We start from the raw sequence: 21,562 nt of genomic DNA, 5'->3' as shown, positions 1-21,562 counted from the left end.
CTGGAGGGATGCTTAAGATCATGACCTCAAAGTCAAGATTTTTTCCCTATCTTCAGAATACGCAGTGGTTATTAAAGTATGTGATAGTGATATAGGAAACCTGATCTCCTGAACATTTCCAGTCTATTGTCTCGGTAGCGAACGGGCATGAGACCGGTAATTACCAGGGAGTATTAGTGGATTTCATTGTGGCCTTACAGGCTTAGCAAAGAAAAGCAGATACCTGGTAGCGTTGTTGTCAGGTTATGAGAACATTCAATTTCATGCATTCTCCTCGAGGATGCATGAAGGTCTGAGCAATTTGTTTCCTAAGTCATGGAAGTTGCGACAGAAGGCAGAGGACAAATCTTCAATGTGTTCAAAGTGGAAGGTAATTATGCAAGTAGGCTCTAACTTCCCAGTGTCCCAGTGATGAGCGTAATACCTCAGGGCAGTGACACAGGGAACAGGGTTTTCCTTTTACATCTCCTCCCTCAGAAGTTTGAAGTAGAATTGACAAAACTGCCAACCTGGACATTATGGACAACAGGCAGTCAGGGTGATTTTGAGGCTGCATCTTTCTCCTTATAGAAGTAGAGGAAATGTCAAAGAGCCATGACCAGTCAGTCAAAGGTTGGAGAAGAGACTGGGTCTTTGTGCACAGCCTCATATGGCAGTGCTTCTGACAAGGTCTAATGACGGTGTAAAGGAGAGTCACAGTATAACTGATGAATGGCAATCCCAAAGTATGCAAAGAGTCATTGATTCTGTCGGGGTTCTTGAGGCTTCTTCACACCAGCTAAGATGCTGATGCTGATGGCATGATGATGTCAGTACACCCGCATTGCTCTGGACCACAGCCAGGACTGTGTTGGACAGCAAACATGGCTTCACTAAGGGCAAACTGTGCCTGACAAATTTTGTGTTTTTCTACGATGGGGTTACAGCATTGGTGGATAAGGAAAGAGTGACTGACGACATCTACCTGTACTTGTAGAAAGCATTTGATACTGTCCCTCACAACAGCCTTGTCTTTAAAATGGAGAGACATGGATTTGATGGGTGGGCTTGGTGGATAAGGACTTGGCTTGATGGTCGCACTCAAAGAGTGCAGCTCAATGTCTGGGTGGAGACCAGAGACAAGTGGTGTCCCTCAGGGGTCTGTATTGGGACCAGTATTATTTAATAGCTTTGCTGGGGACATGGACAGTGGGACTGAGTGCACCCTCAGCAGGTTTTTCGATGACACCAAGCTGAGCAGTGCAATTGATACTCTAGAGAAAAGGGATGCCATCTAGAGAGGAGGACCCATGTGAACATCATGAAGTTCAACAAGGCCAAATGCAAAGTCCTGCAGTCCTGCACCTGGGTCAGGGCAATCCCAAACATGGAAACAAGCTGGGTGATGAGTGGATTGAGAGCAGACTTGCAGGGAAGGACTTGGGTGTATTGGTGGATGAAAAACTGAATATGAGCTGGCAGTGGCCCAGAAAGCCAATGACATCCTGGGATGCATCAAAAGAAGTGTGGCCAGCAGGTTGAGGGAGGTGATTCTCTCTCTCTACTCCATTCTCGTTGAGACCCCCACCTGGAGTACTGTGTTCAGCTCTGGGGCCCCCAGCATAAGAAAGGCATGGACCTGCTCAGCTGGGTCCAGAGGAGGGCCACAAAGATGATCGGGGACTGGGGTACCTCCCCTGTGAGGACAGGCTGAGAGAATTGGGGTTGTTCAGCCTGGAGAAAAGAAGGCTCCAGGGAGACCTTATAGCAGCATTCCAGTACTTAAAAGGAGCCTACAGGAAAGATGGGGAAGGACTCTTTTATCAGGGAGTGCAGTGATAGGAGGAGGCATAACACTTTTAAACTGAAAGATGGTAGATTTAGGTTAGATATTAGGAAGAAATTCTTTGCTGTGAGGGCGGGGAGACACTGGAACAGGTTTCCCAGAGAAGCTGTGGATGCCCCCTCCCTGGAAGTGTTCAAGGCCAGGTTGGATGGGGCTTTGAGCAACCTGACCTAGTGGAAGATGTCCCTGCCCATGGCAGGGAGCTGGAACTAGATGATCTTTAAGTTGCCTTCCAACGCATACCATGCTATGATTCTATTCTATTCTATGATTCTATTGGACTGGGTCAAAAGGAAAGGACCAAGGTAATTACTTTCACTTGTGGGATTGTTGATCAAGATCCTTGACCTTGTTCAGATGAACTGCAACTCCAGATGATGGTGTCAGTGGTGCAGGCACAGGCTCCACAGCATTACAAGACTGAAAGTTTGACAAGGGAAAAGAAGCTTGTGGGTGCCAGGCTGAAGAAGCTGAGCAGATGGGAACATGGGATTCATCAGGGGCTCCTGCTCACTCACACGGCTCAGCATGGACAGAAAGGACATTACGTGCCAGACCAGACCTAAGCCAAAGCCAGACAAAAGAAGCTAAGCTGACATCTCCCCACGTGTCAGTCTTTTCCTCCATTTCTTTCTAAAGCACTGCACTTCCTTCATAGAGTGATATCCTTAGAATGACCATTTCTACATTCTATGCTCCTTGGGACCTACTGAATGAGTCCTGGGGGATGAGGTGGAGGCCAGATTTCTGGACACGGAAACAGGCTAGGAAGGTCAGTGGTACGACTTGCAGGGTTAACATACAGCTAGGAACGCTGTGGAGGTGAGCAATAGCCAATGGACAGGGAAGAGACTTTTACCTTCCATGAGGTGCCCCAGCAGCTCAGACATAGTGCTGTTGGAAACATGATGGCCTAAAGATGTAAACAAGGAAAGATCCCTACGGAGAATATCAGTTCAGCCAATTGATGTTGTTGGAACAAAGCAGGCAGACTGGCAACACACACTTTTCCTCTGTATTGCATATCAAAAGCATATCTGTTTTTGCCAACTCCATTGTTTGGTTTAGTAACAGATAGCATATCTTCTTTTGAACTCTGCTTCGATGTGTGAAGGCAGATTTCCCTTTTATATTTTGGATGGGCTGGTATCTTTCCATTGATGCAACACTGAGAAAAAGTCTTTTTCATCTACCTGTTTTCAAGTGCTTTCTTATTAGTATTTCATCTAGAAGTATATCCTGAATAACTTGCCCAATATGCAATTGACACCTCGAATTTACAGGCATAAATGAAGTAATCTGCTCTAAAATTTTATTCAAAACAAAATTATCAGGAAAATGATGGCCCAGGTATCAAAATAAAAATGACATTAGTTACCTCTAAATTTAAACTCTTGCCAAATTATCCTTCCTTCCAGCTTGCCGAGGCTGACACTGACTAAATAACCTGATGATTGCCTTCATATTTTCATGCTTTAATTTCCTCACTGTACCTTGTAACAGCAGGAGAATGCCCTTTTTTTTTGGTGTGTGTGTGCAATCTAGGATTGCAAATATTGTAACAACCAACAAAAAAATAGATCTGTATAATGGAGGAAAATGCCAACAGAAGAAAAGTGGGAAATATGAAAATAATTTGCACTCACAAAGGAAAAAAATGAACAAATAAATTGCATTTCTGAATGACAGCTATTATAGAGACTCCTGCTAGAAGACAGCAGGAAACTCTTTAGATTTAATCAGATTGGCCAGGCAAATTCAAATGAGTAGAGGAGAAAAAGTAATATGTTTGGTTTGATTGTGTGGCTCCTGAAACTCAAATAAGTCTTAATAAATCTGTTGTTATTCTCCATGATTCATTATTGTTTTAATACTTGCATGGGTTCTAGAAGCCTTAATATTTGCAAATAGGCCCAAAATCTCAGTAAAGCAAAATAATGTGACAAATTATATGTCTATCTGGTTATGAGGGAGTTTCACACAGAAGGTAAAACAAAAAATAGCCAGACACCGATCAAAAGCAAAAGAAATAAGAGGAGTAGATCTAATATAGCAGGTCATCTTCCTCTCTCCTTGCACACAAAGAACTAAAACATCTTAAAAAATGTGGTTCTTTATGCCATGAAAAATGTTGTTTTATGGGCTTATATAGTATGTCCATAAGGCTTATAATATTAATAGTAAGTGTAATGGAGCATTTTGAGACTATTTCTATTTTATTTGTCTTACCTTTCACAAAGGCATAATACTCCCCTCCCTGTTTTTTGCTGCCAATATAAGGAACAGACAATACTATGAATCCTCTGTGATCAGTCACTGCTGACCGATCCAGCCCAAAATTTGAAAAGTAATTATCAGATACCAGCACTGACTCGGTAATAAATGGTGCACAAGTTAATTATACAAACACAAATTATTTGAATAAATGCAAATCACTATTCCAAATAACTTGCTTGTTATAATCCATCTTGGTTTGTTTATAGGCACTCATTCTAGAAAAGGATGCATGAACTGACTAAATTATTCCTTCAAAGTATTTACTAAGCTTTTTTAGATGACAGTTTTAACTACTTAAAAGCAACCTTTATTTCTGTATTAGAGTATTATTCTGCTCTTAAACATAAGCACTGCAACATAAAATTGTAGTGTCCTAAAAATTCCAATCTAAGCTTCTATACATACTGTCTCTAAGGGAGCCTTGAAGTTAATATATCCAATGCGTAAGAGAACAGATTTTAACCTGGTGTCTTTCACTTCTCACTCATAAGCATCAGTATTAAGAGTCCTTCAGGCCACATTATCTCTCCCCATGCAACTTCACTGCCCTCAATGGGTTTTTGCTGCTGTAACCGATTTGTTCTATAATTAGAATTTAATACACAGTCTCTCTGATGATGCACAGGAAGGGAAATAATTCACCTTTCCTCTCTTGCATAGGCTTCCCAGTGATAACAAGAGTGAAAAAGGGAAGAAAACACTAGATTTGACACTAGATCAAGTACATGTAATTGTGAATGCAGATAACCATTCTTAGGTACAGGGAGATCTCATTTGTATGCAGTGACTTCAAAGTAGGAAAAATACTTCAAATAAAACTACAGTACTAACTGCTGCTGCTTTCCTTAACTGACGGAATACTTTTATCATCCAAAAAACATATACTCTTTCAAAATAATTTTTAGAAATCTGCCAAAATAAATCTACGTGTTCATGTTTGAGTGATTTTTTTGTGCCTCACCACCAGACTCCCTTTTGCTACTCTGCTACTTCCCAGCAGAACATCTGGAATACTCAAATACGTTGTGCAGCAGAGGAAGTGCTAATTACCACAAGAATGACCTATAATGGGTTGAAAACTTCTGCTGGTCTTTTAAGAAAGCACTTTTTGCTAAAAATGCGTGCCAGAGTTTAGAAACAGGATTTGTCTGAGAACGAACTATATGAGATAGTAACAACAAAATAATGCACACAGCAGTGGTTGCTCATAACTTTTTTGGTGCATTTAATGCTAAGTGGCAAATTGTTCTGAACCAACAAATATTCTGCAAGGCAGCAATCTGGGTCTTTCCCAGTTTGAATGTTTCATTATTTTAGATGGCAGTTAAGGAAACAAGCAACTGTAATTTGTGAAAAGAGTGAAAAAATAGATGGCTTTAAAATAACTATAGCTTTGTTTTAACTACAATTCCAACTGCTAAGCTTTTTGACAATTGAGGAGGTCAAACTGCAGCCACTGGATGGGAAGTCTGTCAACTGACTAAGCCTGTGAATTCTGACCTCTCTCTCCCTTCCTCTCCCCACCCCATCCCATTAAGGCCAGGTTATAGTCTCTGTACTACAGAGGTGTGATCAAAACTTCCACTGACTTCTGCAGGCCAAGGACTTCACGCACTTCTCTCACAAAAGCACAGTTTGACAGTTATTTTAGGAGCAGAATGAACACTCTTACCTCTAAAACTTTGGATCATTTATGATCCAAAGACCAGTGTAATCAATGCCAATATTTGTTTTGATTGTTGTGTGCACACTGAAGTAGAGCACTGACAAGGATTGTATATCCTAAACAGTACAAAGAAAAATGTAGATGTTCATCCAAGTAAGTAGGCCATGTGGGTACAAAATGCTTTGCCTTAAAGGGAAGTTCCAGTTTGAGACTGTAGAGTTTCTTGAATAAAGTTTTCACCCTACGATGTTAATAATTTCATTAAATATATATATAAATATTATGCAGAAGATCCCTTTCTGACACAAAAAATTAGTCAGGTGAGTTATTGCACTAATCCTCCTGAATACAGCTTTTGATTTATAAGAACGATTTGTTTAATGAAGATTCTGGAGATTAAAAAAAAACCCTAGGTATTCTGAAGCGTGATCTCCTGATGATAAATGAAGATGACAGAGTCCATTCTCTACGCTACAATTAGTGCTCATCTCCAAAAATATCATCATGAATCAGCCTCCACACTTACAAGATTTGTTTCCATCTCATCTACTTCCTGGGTTTCTGTTCATTTTGAGAAGCCTTGATGTCTTTTAAATAGAGAAGAAACAAAGGATTGCATGTTTTGAAATACTTGAAATAAATAAGGAGTAATTTCTAGACATGTTTTCTCATACATTTTACAATCCAAATGCTTTTAATATTAAATGGTTTATAACTAGAGCAGTTTTTGAACGTTAATCATTAGCATGTATACAAGGGTGTGCAAAAGAGCAAGGATAATCCCTGAAAATAAATTAGCAATAACATTGTTCTTAACTTAGTAGTTATTTCTTTACCCTCCATTTTAATTCAAATACTTTGATTAGTCTTCTGCTGTCAGGATAGAAGACCCGTATGAAGGCTATAGCTACTAGTATTCCTAGAGTTTTATTCTTTGTTCTATATATATATTCTTAAGAACGATGACTCAATTTTTAATCCTAGAATCAGTATTTTGCAATTCATTTGCATTTAGGTAGGAATCAACATTTTTTCCAGTGCATACTGACATGTCTGACAATATTCCTCTTGATTTAAATATGGCAGTGAGATAAAAAAAAACAAACCAAAACAAAACCCCAACAGCTATTTTCTGGGAAAGCTTTGTTTCTGAAGCTTTTTTGTTCAAAATTCCCATCTAGGATAGAGCTAACATACTGTGAGATGGGTTATGACATCTAGGATGTTCTCTGTCCTTGCAGACTGGGTGCTACTGATCTGCATAGTAAGTCCAATGCTCCCCTAGGAGCTTGGGCTCCCTATGCATGTGAATACCAGTCCTATGGCACATGGCTAGTACGCCAGAACTTTTTAAAAGGACTTCTATTCATAGCATGTACACTACACAAATCATATATACCAAAGTCATATACCAAAGACATGGGAACCCTAGGCTGGGGCCCTAGCAGTTCCACATGCAGAGACATCGCTGGTCATTCTTTATCTTTGTGCCTCTCTGCTCCTGCATGAAGCTCCATTGGCAAACATTCTCACACTACCGTGTTAGAGGAGTGAAACATTAAAAAATGCACAAATTAACCATCCTGATAGCAAATTAATTAATGCAAATAAATGCAAATTCAATGCATTACCCTGGCATGGCATGCTAATGAGAAAACAAGTCATTTAGTCAATCAAGGAAATATGCAAATAAAAACCATCCTTTTCTAAGGTGCTTTGATGCAGAAGTCTAAAAGAAATTAAATACTTCAACTGTATTTGCGGGGCATAAATTACTATTTACGTAGTTTGCAATAAGAGTATTCTACCCTGTGTTTTTATTCCTTACAAACCTGGCAACAGAAATACAACAGAATGCATTTTCTGCTTAGAAATGCTGCAGAAAGGTGTTTTTCACACTAATGTGAAGTTTGAAACTTACTGCAGAAAAAATACCAAACAACTAAAATGCGCTCTCAGGATACTGTGTTGAGGGCAATTTTGCAGTTTTAACCTTATCTAACACCAAATGGTACAACCAAGTGGTCTGTACTTCTCAAAAGATAACAGCTCATCCTTCTAAGACCTGCTGCTGCAAACAGTATTTGCCTTTTTCAGTGTGTGCACCTGAGGACCAGTATTACGGGCCAAGTATCAGGCGATAAGTCGCTACAGAAGATCCGCTGTCTCCATGGAAATCATTGCACAGATGTTTTTGAGGATTATAAGCACATATTATTAAACACACCACATAACAAGAAGGGTCAGAGCCCAGTGAAAAGTACTGGTCATCATCTGCGGTACGAAACAGGATCAAGTGATGTAATCAAAGTTTCAGAATTAATTGCTGAAATACCAGGACTGACTGAAGCAAGACACCAACATTGTTAAATACCACTGTGCACAGCTGCTGTAAAGAAGAGATAAGAACAGCACCGGGTACTATTCCTTTCTGAGGAGTAAGTTTCAGGTTAGGGGCTAAAAGGTACAAAAAATTACTTGCTGCTCCTTTGAGATTTTCGCTGTTATCTGTTAAGCCTCTCTGAACAATTTAGGATCCACTAATTACTTTGTAAAACATTTGAAAAGTAGCCTCCTGAATATTTTACCATTGCTGTTAAATTGCATTCTACTCTTTTGCATCTAAAGAAGCAGAAGCAAATACTTTTAAGTCGAGAAATGGACAAGCAGCTTACTGGCAAAGCCTACGCCTTCACATTAGTCTAATATGTTGTGGAACACCAAAATTATACCACACTAAGATGCTAAACAGTGAAGTGCAATCAGCAGCTGTGACATGCTTAACCCAAAGACTTTTCTCTGATCGTATTTTGAAATTAATGGAAATGGAATTACTACATTTTAAAGAAAATAATATACTTCCTAGTGGATGAACAGTCACTCACTGGGCTTTGTTACATGGACTATTACCTTCTCAAGAGCTATGTTGCTGCCCTCACAATACCTGAAACACCAAAATACATGGCATTTCTTCTATAGCTGATCTGGCAAAAGTAGAGGTTTTGAAGCACAGAAGTGAACTAGTGATGTAAAAGGGAATATTCACATACTTAAAATTACAGAGGTATCTATGTAACAGCAGAACAGAAGCCTAAATTTGCCTCTACTCCCGTGTCTCAAAGGACTTTGCATTCTTTGCCAGTTCAGCTGATTTTTATTACTACTTGGTATTTCCTAGAGATTTAAACAAATGACCATTGCTATCTGTAGTTAGTGCTTTCCACTTAGTAGAAGGGATAGCGTTCAGAATTTGCATTTGGAACTGTCCTACTTCATTCACCTGAAACAACAACACGATGTAACTCGGCTTTCCACAGCCTGGCAGACATTTTGTCAGGTGAAATAAATATTCCATTTTTTGGTGGACAAATGGAGGCATGCTCAAAGACCGTGCTTATTAATGTTACTTCATTACTTGCCATCTATAATTATGCTGTATCTATACCAGCACATTTATTTCTCTCCTTGGTACCTCCTCCCCAGCACAATTAAAAGTGAAAGTGGGGGAGGCTCTTTTTAGGTAGAATAACTTGAAGATCCAGCAGCACTACACATTTTCCAAGGTCAAAAGAGAAAGATAATGGGAAAAATACAGTCAAGCATTTTAAAGCTGGTGTAATTCTATAAAAAGGACTGTGAGTTCATAGAGGGAAGGAGATGAACATGCTGTTCACCTGTAGCTCTGCAGTATAATTTTCATATCAAGTGTTAATGACAGGTAACCTCCCTAGAGATTTATTCATTCATTTTCTTCCAGGTACAGCATATTAGCCGAAGACTTTTTTGCACAGCCACATTGCCATGATGTGAATTACAATTAACGCTAAGCAGCCAGGGGTTGTTTGTTAGATTATTAGAGCCAGTGAAGCTGAATGACTCATTCTATGCTATTTACAGAAAGAAGGCAAGCAATTCATCACAGAACAGATGTTAATGATAGGCTACCTGGATCCCTATAGAGGAACGTCGACTCTTAAGAAACTCCTCTGCTTTTGTTACTAAAATGGCCTTGTCACTGGTTCGTATCGAGGTGCTCTGGCTCTCGGACGCGTGGCGCTGTGCAGCCGCAGTTTCCAAGGCGAGATTCATGGCCTTGTTACTGTCCAAACTGTCGGTGGAGTTGTACATCCCTCGCCCGTCCTGCGGCCACGGGGAAATCCTCTGAGTCCGGCTGTCGTGATATGCGTCCTGGGTGGATTCTGTGCTGCTCTGGGCCGTGACTGATATCAGTGGCTTGGAAGTGGTACGAGGGGGTACCGGCGGTGGTGTTTTTTTGTAACTTGTGTAAGTTACAGCTATGGAAAGAGTTAAAAAAATAAAAAAGGGACAACACGATTAATCTGATGGAAGCTTTACAACAGAAATCATCTTAACGTTAAGACTATGCTACTTAAAAATGAAGATGGTGCAACATAGCCCTCTTTGTGAACCTTGTTATTAGCTGAAAGTGTCTCTCCGAGTCAGATGGGTATCCACAGCAACATTTTAATTTAACCAGGAAGCCAGGGGTGCAAACGGCAGTTCCAGATTACGGTGAAGATGAAAGAGAATTAGTGAGGATATGTGTGTTTGTGCGTTAAGGCTTGTGCTGGGGAAGTACACACTGGGGCTTCTGAGTTTGTTTCCGCACAGGGTTAAGCTGATAAGAGAAATAAAGGAAAAATTTTTTTCCCTTTTGTTATCATCTGAGCTGTGGGGTCTCTATTGATACAGTGTATTAAGAAAGTAGCATCAATATACGGGAGCAAAATACCATTCAGAAACTTCTACTTTACAGTATGCCACACTTTAACCTTTAAAAATAATTCCAGGTATACTGGCTGGAATTAGGCAAGATCAGCTACTTACACAGGAAGCATATGTTTTAAAAATATCCACAATACAGTTAATACAAGGAAATTCCAAGCTTGCATAAAATGTTACAATATATGCAAAGCTACTAGAAACTTGGACAACAAGCAAAAACTACAAGTAATACCAAAAGCGGTGACTTTTTAGCTATTATCCTGCAGTAAGCCTTAAATCCTTAAAACATACATTGAAGGGAGATACGCTTAAATGCAGAGACTATGGAAATATAGATATAAAAATGGGTCTGAAACAGTAAGAGAACTGGATATGCATGAGCAGAACTAAGACTTTAGTCTGATGAGCAGAGCAGGTCTGAGGCTGGTTTAACATAGACTCTACCCTGCAGCAAAAGGCTCAATAAAACATCCAAGAAAGCTCTACAAATTCAGCATTGTGCCAGTAATGCTTCCTTACAAGATTTTAGAGATTTCATTGAGATAGATATTTAGTCATTAATATCACACATCTAAATATTCTAATTGTCTAAAGCCACTATATTTTTTCGGTACTAATAAGAACATTTCTGTTACAGAAGTATTTTTCCCCTAAAGCACATGTAATTGTAATTCACAGACTTAGCAACTGATACAAAGATGCATTGTGATATAGCTGTCTGTATTCCTGTGCAGAAAAATCAAGTCCAATTCATTTCTTGTATACTTGTAGGAAGATAAAGAAAATTATTATGCTTCCCTGTATCAATAATGCTGAAATAGCATAATGTATACATACAGAGACCAGGATAATGAATGACTTAAGGAAAAGGTTTGCCTTTTTCTAGTGTTGTTGAATGTATTGACATTGCAACAGTGACTCAGAAAACCTTGGAATTGGGGTTACTTGAGTTCCTCTTCCCATTATACAAATATGGGCTGATGAGCAATGAAGTCAGGGGGAGCACCTCTCCCGTCGTGCTTTCTGATATGAGGCTAGGATGCAGGTCTCTGGAGAGAAAAGACTGGTTTAGGAATTTACTAATACCTGGGGCTGCCGGGCCTGCATCGCCAGGCTAGACTGTGGGAAATGTGAGCCTAGAGAAGTCTACTTTTAGATTTTGATTCTTGATAATCATAAATAAAGGGTGATCATAAATAAAAGAGAGTGAGGCAGAGCTAGGAAGTGAAAACCTTCATTGGAAGCACGTTCTGAATTACTACTGATGCAGCTCAATTCTGGTGCAGATTTAAAGAGAGTCTTGCTCTGAGCTAAACTGCTCTAACAGAGTGAAACACATTAAAACAGTCTCAGATTTTGAGACTGTATGCTTTTTTTGAAGTGCCGTTTTGTTGTCCTATCACCAATCTTCTGTCAGTTTTGTAGCCAGCAGTTAAGAAGAAAGAAAATCCCAGTATTTTTTTAGACGCTTTAGGGAATATGGAAGGTTCATGAAAGAAGGGAGAGGCTGTAAAGCTTGGAAATTAAGATGGTGTCTTCTGAGCTCAAGCAGTGGCTCTAAGGAATGTTTCCACTAAGGGAGTTACCATAATTCTGCTCTCCTGCCTTCCCCCTGCAAATGTAGTGATCACAAAGTGATCAAAGTGCTGGGAAACATTAGAAATAGAGACAATGGGGGTCAAATAGGGTGAGGGAAATCCAGAAGAGGAAGCTAATTTTACCCAGAACACAAGATAGCTTATCACTGTTATAACTAATTTACTGTTTTTTACCGTCTGTCTTCATGCAAAAGAAGAGCAGTGAATAATGAAACATATGGTAAATGTGATAATGAAACAGCAGAAGCAAGTATATCCCTACTACTCGGGCAGCAGATCACTTCTCTGTCTAAGGAACATAAATGTTAAACTTCTGTTGCAACCCTTCATAGCTAACTTAATCTTCATTTACATTTCTAAAAAATAAAATTTCTCCTTGTGGCAAACCCAAAACAGTCACCTCCTTTTTTTTTTCTCTCTTTTCTTTTTCCCCCCAGGATTGAAAATTTTATTCTGGAAATTTCTGATTGTTTCAGTAGAGTGACATGTCTTAAAGCCACCAAGTATTACAGTTACTGCAGTATTCTGGCAAGCATTTGATCATGAGCACTAACCAGGAATTAAAAAACCCACAGATGTTCAACACGGAGAAGAAAGCAGCAGAAAGTTTGTGAGAAAGTGGCCACATATTTACAGTGAAATATGGCAGGAAGCAATCCGATTAATTTCTAAGATACAGTCACAGTGATCAAATATTGAGCAGGGAGTAAAAAAATACATCTCTACACAGGTGATGAGTTCATATCTAGAACAACACTTTCAGAGCCACAGAAATCTAGGACTGATTGGAGACTGTAACAAAATCAGGTAAGAGGATGGAGGCGTGAATTTAGGAGGCAAATCTTGCTGCCAAATTGTATTTGCTTTAATCACTCAAGCGGTTATAGTGAAGTAAATCAGATAACTTAGATGAATACTGTGACCGAGACTTGTCTTACATAAACTTGGTATGTGTTGCTGACCTAAGAGATGACCACATAATAGATTAGGGGCTTGGTAAAGGACAAAAGTAACCCTGTAATCCACAGCTTACTGGTCATGCTTGGTCTTAGGTCTCTAAACAGTAGGTACTGGCTTAAGGTCTGAAGCATGAAATTTTATGTCACTTTCAAAAAATTTTTTCCATTATGTCTGTGATTGTTCCTGTTATCAGCAGTAATGTCTTTTTCCATCATGTCCAATTCTTGGCCCTAGCAGTGAGTCGTACATACTATGTATTACATATGGGAAGAAATATTTCCTTTTCCTAGCAGAAAATGAACTTCCTTTTCATTTATCATCCCCTGCTTACACTGATGGACAGGAGCTCCTGTCAGCTTTTCATAATTTGCTACTTTGCAAATTTTATTTGCCTTAGTGGTTATTATTTCAAAGTAAGCACATAAAACCTTCTCAGCACTGCTTCATGTCTTCACCATTTTTTGGTCTACAAACTCCAGAGCTGTGGTGGATTTTGCCATCCCCGCAGGGAGAGCTGATGCTGGGCAATGCAGCCCCAGGGTACCAAGCGCTGGCCCAGGACAGTGCACGAGTAACTCCATCCAGGGCACTGGTGCTGAAAGCTGAACTGGGGAAAAAGAGACTGGGATGGAGGATCCTTGTCTTCAGTCACAGCAGGACAAGCTGGTGTCAGCGCCAGCACATTGGCTGGGGATGAAACACAACGTGAGGACAGCAGCGTGCAGAAGCAGAGCACCGGGAAGACAGAGCTGTCGCAGTATGACTTTAGGCTGATTTAAATTGTGGACTTCAGCAGAAGCAGAGACATGCTTCATGTTTTGACATATAAAATATTAATCCTGGATAATCTTCTGTTGTTTCTGAGGCTCACAGAAGATGACCAAAGATTTCTGATTTCTTTAGTTTTCTGGGCAGTTTCAGTGTGCATATGCTGGGCACTCCTGGCAAGTCTCTTGCCAATCCTGCTGCTGAGCAATGAGGCTTGAGCAAAGTAAAAGCAACAGCCTTCTGCCGTGCTGTTAATCAATTTGTAAAATCTATAGCTGCTCTGAAATGCAAAGAAAAAGAAAGTAGATGGCGCAAGAAGTAAATATACCTTTTTAATGTTTAAACTAAACACAGAAGGAACTATGAAAAAGAAACTAAAATTTTCTTCCAGTTGTACTCAAAGGCTATCTTAATATAGAAAGCTGAATTTAGTTTTTGCATTTTTAATAAAGCAGGAATTTGGGCTCATAAGGTATAGTCTATCTCCATCTGTTAGCTCATGATCATCAACAGAAAATGATAGAAAAAATTAAAAAATGTTCTAATTCTAAACTATATGGGTATTTCAGACTTCCATTTGAATCAAAGTATTAACTGCTCAGGTACTTGCCCCGCTTCGACATAAACACATGCAATCGGCTCCACTGGATTTTCCTTTAAGGAAGGACATTGTAAGAGAAATGGACAGAAAACGAAATGGTTCTGTGCTGCTTCACAGCGGGCTGGACTAAATGATGATGAAAACCAGGTATAAATTGTTTAGGAGAAAGGAGCGGGTAGCAATGCAGCATAACATGCATCAGTTTGCCACTCAAGCAGGAAAAAGCGTAACGCATCAATTTGTTTTTATAAGTATCATTGCCTTTATGTAAAGACTGCAGCACCCATTTATGCTAGCTCCAGTTATCTTTTCCTAGCACATGACTTACATTTGACAACTTAACTGCCAGATGACCCTCACATATACAAGATTGCCTCTCAGTGCTGAATTTGGCACAGAGATGGCTACAAGTGACATGTTCTGACACCGCATTAAGTTCTCCTACCCAGAGTATCAGGCATTAATGGCAATACTGCAGAGTAACCAAGAAGACAATCCCAGCACCGGAGAACTGGCAATTTGAGGGTTTGGACACATACAATAGAAATCCAAGGAAAGCTTGCTGATAATTCATAAGTAACAGGATTTTTTTAAATTTTATTTAATTGATACACCTGGAGGCAGAATACCCCTCTTAATCTACAGTGCATTTGACTAAACTTGCTTAAGGTTACTGTTGCTACAGCCATAGGAATAAGTCAATTGCTCTGCCCATATTTCAGTGTCAACACAGTTCATACTAGAAATAAAATGACTAAAATAATTCAATTTAGATATAACTTCAGGTTATCCATAGAGGTTCACAGACAAAGGCAGAAAGAGAGATGTGATGTATCTGATGAAAAATCAGTGGCCGTAGGTGACATTCAGAACACCTTTCAAAAGGCAGCCTTTTAATAAATCACTGCTCTTGGTCCATTTGCAAGACAGAGTCACCTGAGGGGTTTTTACAAATCAATATAACCACTAAGCACTTAGTCAAAATAACATTATTTAGGCTGAGATCACAAAGTTAACTGGATGATGAATTTACATGAAAGCACCATCAATTAAATGAAATGGTTGTCCCTTATGACACATGGCAGGAGTAAACTGGATTTTCTGTTTTGTAAGGAGGTTTATTCAGAAGGAGGATAATTACTCTGCAGGGAGTGTGGAGGTGCCTTGGAGGCAGAGCTCCCAGGGGCATGTTGCTGCAGGCAGATAGGGCTTCTCTGAGGAACCACAGTACCGAGAGAAACACATGGCAGACTCCCAGGCTGACGCTAGATCTGCTTTGCACAGGGAAGGTGAATGCTAACCCTGAAACCATTTCAGAAGAGGAAAAGGAGACCTCATAATGAAAGGCCACAACTAAATCTAATCCTGTATGAAAAGAGTACTCAGTTATTGGTATAGTCTTTTGACCATCATGAATACTCCTCTGGCCAAAGGTTTTTACCATTCCAGCTAACATGTCCTTGAAATGCCCTGAAATCTCTTCACTGTGCTCCATCATGGTCATCAGGACCTCTGAGCTATTCTTAAAATAAAAATGTACCCATGGATGCATAACAGTTACTTCTCAAAACAAAGAATAATGAATGTTAAAAGACCATTAAGAAATCAAAGGGCACTTGGAGAAAAAAATCTCTGCCACTAAAAGAGTTTATATCCCACAAAAAAAGAACAAACTCTGATGATTTTTCTACCAAGCCATGGATGTAAAAAATAAGAATACAAATCCTTATCTAAAACATGTGTTGGGACACATCTTTTTATATATATCTCGTGTCAACGTCCATTATACACTGGTCTCCAACGCCAAACATAATTAAAAGGAGACTATAGAGTCAAACAGGCCAGTTTAATTTTTACAAAGGAAATCTGGCTTTTCCTAAAGTCAAATTCTGAAATGTTAGAAAGGGATTTCCTTCTTGGATCAGTAATACCTTTAAAGTTCAGTCATAACAAGATGATTTAGAAATGCTTAATTTTGACATGCATAGCCTCTGGCTACTTAATTAAGAAAAAGTGATCAGCTAGAATGAGGGGAAAAGGTTAAGGTAAACTACTCTGGATCCAAGTCTGCTGTTTTCGATGTGTGCCATCAGTGGCCACCTCAAAAACCTACATGGGTCATTTGGGGTCTACTTCCCCTTTTCAGTGCTGGAGCAGTATGTGCTCAGGTTCTGCAGAGAATTGCTCCATTACCTGACCCAAGGCAGTGCTAACTGAATGTAAATGGAAGTCCTTCAAAGTGCTTCTCAAACACATGCACTTTGCACTTAAATTGAAACATCGGCTGTATGTGAATGTAGGGCAGGTTAAGGAAGACATGTCACATTCTCATGCAGTGTGGCTTCCTCCAGCCCTTTTCTTTCCTGCTCCCTGGATAGGCCCACACCTTTGCTTGCTGCTCTGCTAGTGAAAGATCCTGTCATTTCTGAGGGCTTTCCACGTTCAAGGGCTTTTCCATTTGTAAGGTAATGAAAGTGGGGTTTTTTTTGAAATCTAAGTATATTCAAACCTTGCAAAAATAGTCATTAATTCTAACCAATGTCATACTGTGCTTGAAATTCAAGATAGAATTTTGTTTTAAATTAATTCTTTTAATTGAATCTTGGATAGATTTCCCTCAAACATAATCAGAGAGATACCTTAGTTATTAACTTATCTTCCTGCTTCTTCCCTTTTCTCATTCAGCCCTCCACAATTAATCCTAGCCAGTAAAGGGACCAGGTAGTTTCTCAGTAGAGAGTCTGTCTGAGCTTGGATATCCATGAGAAGGAACCTGTTAGAACCCTGTTTCTTGCTTTTCAGATTAAGCAGTAACAAGCAGTGATGTACTCACAGTGATATTTTTGTGAGATATTTTCTTGGAAAGACTGCTTACGCCCAGATGAGTTTTATCAGCACAGTTTATACGATAGGCTGCATTTTATTTCAACTATATAACCCAAAGCATTGTCTGGGTGGTAGGTATCTATAACTTCCTAGCCTTTTGTCCTGATGGGTCATTTTACATATATTATGTCTAGGTCAACCTGCATATTTGTTACACCCTAAAGTCAAATGTTAATTAATTGATCATCTCATGGTGCAATAGTCCAGGGGGAAAAATGCTGCATTTATCCTGTGCCAGTTTTTTAAGTAGGGTCTTTTTGTAACAATGAATTACATCATACCTTCAAGAAACTATATGAGAACTATACATGAGAATCCATCTCACCTCACATTAGTCACTTAAAAAACAGTCATCCAAGTCTAAGTTAGTTGTCTGATCTCTTTTAGAATTGCTGGGAGAAAAATAAGCAATTCTGGGGGCAATTCTCACCCATCTCAGATGCTTTTTTCACGAGGAAATGAATCATCCTATGCAGATGCCTACTTTTCTCCATCAACCGTAAAGACAATCAAGGACTACCAGCTCAGATCAGGACATCTAATTTTGAAATGCCTAAAGGGATGAGATAAACTCCAGCCAAAAGCTCTGTCCATGTGACAGTACTGGTAGGACTCTGGTATGCACTGGGACATAACCTCTCCTGTCTTCTGTTACCTGTGCTCATTGGGAAGATGGGAGCTTCCCGTGCTCTGATCCACAACCCCTGTGAGCTGGCTGTTAAAGCAAGCTTGTGTGCAATTTGCCTACATTAGTGACTGAATCCAAATTTCCTGCTCCTTGATGCCTTTGGCTGGAGCTACTACACAGCAGTGAGTAACAGCTTGGCCCAAGGTCCCTTTGTAGCTCCACAGAGGTATGAAAAGCAAACCTTCTGTATTTCTGTACCTTTTAAATTGATTGCACAGTTTTAGGCACTGGACTAGACCATGCTGTTAATCTCACTGAAGTTGTTGATATTGAAGTCAGTGAAATCACAGAATCACAGAATGGTAGGGGTTGGAAGGGACCTCTGGAGAGCATCTCGTCCAACCCCACTTCTTGAGCAGGGACACCCAAAGCAGGGGGCACAGGAACGTGTCCAGGTGGGTTTTGAATGTCTGCAGGGAAGGAGACTCCACAGCCTCCCTGGGCAGCCTGTGCCACTGCTCTGTCACACTCACAGGAAAGAAGTTCTTTCTCACATTGAGGTGGAACTTCCTGTGTTCCAACTTGTGCCCATTGCCCCTTGGCCTGTCATTGGGCACTATTGAAAAGAGACCAGTCCCATCAGTCTGACACCCACCCTTTAGACATTTATGGGTATTGATGAAATACCCCTCAGTCTTCTCTTCTCCGGGCTGAACAAGGCCAAGTCTTTCAGCCTTTCCTCATAAGGGAGATGCTCCAGTCCCCTGATCATCTTGGTAACTCTCTGCTGGACTTGCTCAAGCAGTTGACCAATCAGACCAATTCACACAAACTGAGGATCTGGACCATTAGCATAACATATTTTTGACATAGCAAGATTTGTACTTCTTATTTACGACTTTTTAAAAGAGTTTTTCAAAACAGCGTGTCACTGAGATACTGCTGTCATACGAATCCCATACAAAATGATGTTTTTTAAGCAGCATCTGTATTTTACATCTCTCTGATAAACAGAATCTATATAGCACTTGTGAAAGAAGACTGAAATCATTTGCATTACACATAACCTCAACCAGAATTCACTGGGGTAAGGCAAAATTACTGTATGAGTTTGTTTTTTTTTTTTTTTTAAATCTGTGTATGCATCAGGTTAGACCCAATATCCAGAGCAGATCCTCTTAGGCTTAAGTTCTGTACATCTCTCTGATTTTGTACAGGAAACTAACAGTTAAACGGGAAAGTGACCTCTAAATTTGGAAAAAGCTGGAATCTAAGTACACACTACAATCTCCCAGGAGAACAGCATAAAAGAAATTACTGTAATCAAGTTATTCAGTGCGTAAGTTGTTACCTCCATATTGAGGAAACTTAGGTCTGTAGGCAGCCCATGTTACGTAAACGATAAAATCTGTTTTGACAGTGTAATTAATGTTAGTCTCAAAACAGAAATGCAAATCAAACAAGACATCAAGATCAGAAACCGTAAGCCTTTGCCAAAGTTAAAATGTATGTGGGCAAGACAAACCTCATGGATTGCTGATGGACTAGTTACAAAGGGTTCTATTTTCGATCAGTTAATTAGCGAGAAATTATAGCCTAACCAGCATCCTGTAGATGGCAAAGTGCTGACAGCTGTTTTGCTCTTCTAAACAGTTCCTATGTGCCTCTAAAATACTGAAGTTGCATTAAAAAACACCATCTCAGTTTTTCAGTTGCAGGAAGCAAAAATGCACCTTTAAGAATACTCTAGTTCATCTACAGAACGTATGTGCGGCTTTTCAGGAATATAGATCACATTTGTTACATCATCAAAACAGTAAGAGACGAAGAGAAAAAAGAGCTCCAAAAGCTGAGAATCGCTCTTATTGGGCTACTCTTTTCACACTGAAATAACAGCAAATTTGAAACTGTTTTTCAGTAGAATCAAACCAATATTGCTGTAATTCTGTACTTAAAAAAACCCCAACTCTTCCTGACCTCCCACATACCCTTATCACTCAAGTCAAATAATTTCCGTCAATCTCCTAATCCCACTCACAGATGTATTACATAGGCTTATCATCAGTTTTATTTGTATATTTTCTGTTCTCATTCTTACAGTAACTGTGTGCAGCTTCTGATTTTCTTCAACTTACATTAAGGAATTCCAAACCGAATCGGATGAGAAAAACAGTTTGCTCAGTTAATCTTTAGGAAGTGTTGCACAACGGAATAATTTTAACAGTTTATTATGATAATGGTCCTACATTAAATAACTTAAATGATTGCAAAATATTTTAATTAAAGATAATTTAACACCTTTAAATCATTCTTTTAATCCACAGAGACCTACAAGTCTGGATACGATCTCAGTGCACTTTTGTGATAGGGAACAATGCAGGCAATACTTATATGAGGAAATCATTTTACCCAAGATGTGGATGGAGTCAGTGTCAGTGTCATAAGCAGTGCTGAGAAAGCTACTGGCAGGCTGCCAGCCCTGTATTTTGGTGCAGCAAATGATGCTGCTGGGTTTGAGCTCTCAACCCTGTAAGTCGGAGCATGGTGCTCTCAGTTATTCTTGTTTTCAGTGGGACAAGGATTTAATCTTTAGTGTCATCCTACAAGGCAATTTGGATAGGCCTGACTTTTACCTCAGCTTTATAGAAGTTACCTAGCTATACTATACCATCGTTGTAGACTATTTTTGTAAGCAAAAGAGAGAAATAGGAGCGTCCAGAGGACAACTTCTTTCATAACAGATACTAATCCTAAAGGAGATAAATCACATTTCATTGACTCCAATAGGACATTAATGTGACTACTTTTGACAGCCACATTTTAGATATATGTGTTAGGTGAGATGAATTTTTATGACTGAAATTTTATGTTTTTTTTCAATTGGGGGAAGCAGACAGAGTGGAAATATATGTATTTTTCTGGACACAAAACTATCCCAAAAGGTTAATTTGTATTTATACAACAAAAAAGAAATGCATATAAAAATCATGACTCATTGATATGTCCTTGATATTCTGTTCTCAGTCTCAGAAAGCGAAGTGATAGGTTACTCACTTCAAACTCAGTATCTTCTCTAAACCTGTTTGGATACCCTATAGTTGCCCTTGAGGATTAGTACTGGTATTTGTGGTTTCCAGTGTGTATATTTTAATGGACTGTATACTGAGACTAAACCTTGGCCTTACAGTGAGTACAAAGTTTGTTGGTAAGTATCAGGGTTATTGAGTGTAAGACATGTCAGTGTAGGTAGGGGTTTTTTGACTGTTGGTGTGCAATGGCATCCATACACTGTATCCAGTCTGAGTCAAACTCACCTAAACATAGGTATCTAATACCTTTTTAGTGGTCCTAGGCCCTTCTGCCTAGCCTACAGCTGCTTGTCCAGGAGGATGCAATTCTCTTGTAGGTCCCGTGTAGATGTCTCAAATGGTACCAGCCAATTATCTTTGAACTGAATTAGAATTTATTGTCATGGGAACTTAAGACAACTAGTTTGCATGAAAGCATCTATGTTTAGATTACTTGATCTGGAGGCAAATCCCACACTATTCAACTAACCTGTCTGGCCAAAGGCTAATTTTGTCTGGTTATGCCCTAGGAATGACAC

At 39.5% G+C, this 21,562-nt stretch overlaps 1 protein-coding gene across 2 annotated transcripts in view; it reads right to left on the bottom strand.

Annotated features, from left to right (window-relative positions):
- The window catches only part of DLGAP2 (DLG associated protein 2), a 487,901-nt gene that overhangs the window by 28,154 nt on the left and 438,185 nt on the right, over nucleotides 1–21,562 (bottom strand). For both annotated transcript variants that reach the window (XM_075086917.1, XM_075086916.1), the window contains one exon: nucleotides 9,714–10,063. In XM_075086917.1, the coding sequence (XP_074943018.1) occupies nucleotides 9,714–10,063 (350 nt within the window). The remainder of the gene's footprint in view (nucleotides 1–9,713; nucleotides 10,064–21,562) is intronic.

This window comes from Phalacrocorax aristotelis, chromosome 3 (genome assembly GCF_949628215.1).
Source record: "Phalacrocorax aristotelis chromosome 3, bGulAri2.1, whole genome shotgun sequence".
NCBI lineage: Eukaryota > Metazoa > Chordata > Aves > Suliformes > Phalacrocoracidae > Phalacrocorax > Phalacrocorax aristotelis.
This window is presented reverse-complemented; position numbering and strand designations above follow the sequence as displayed.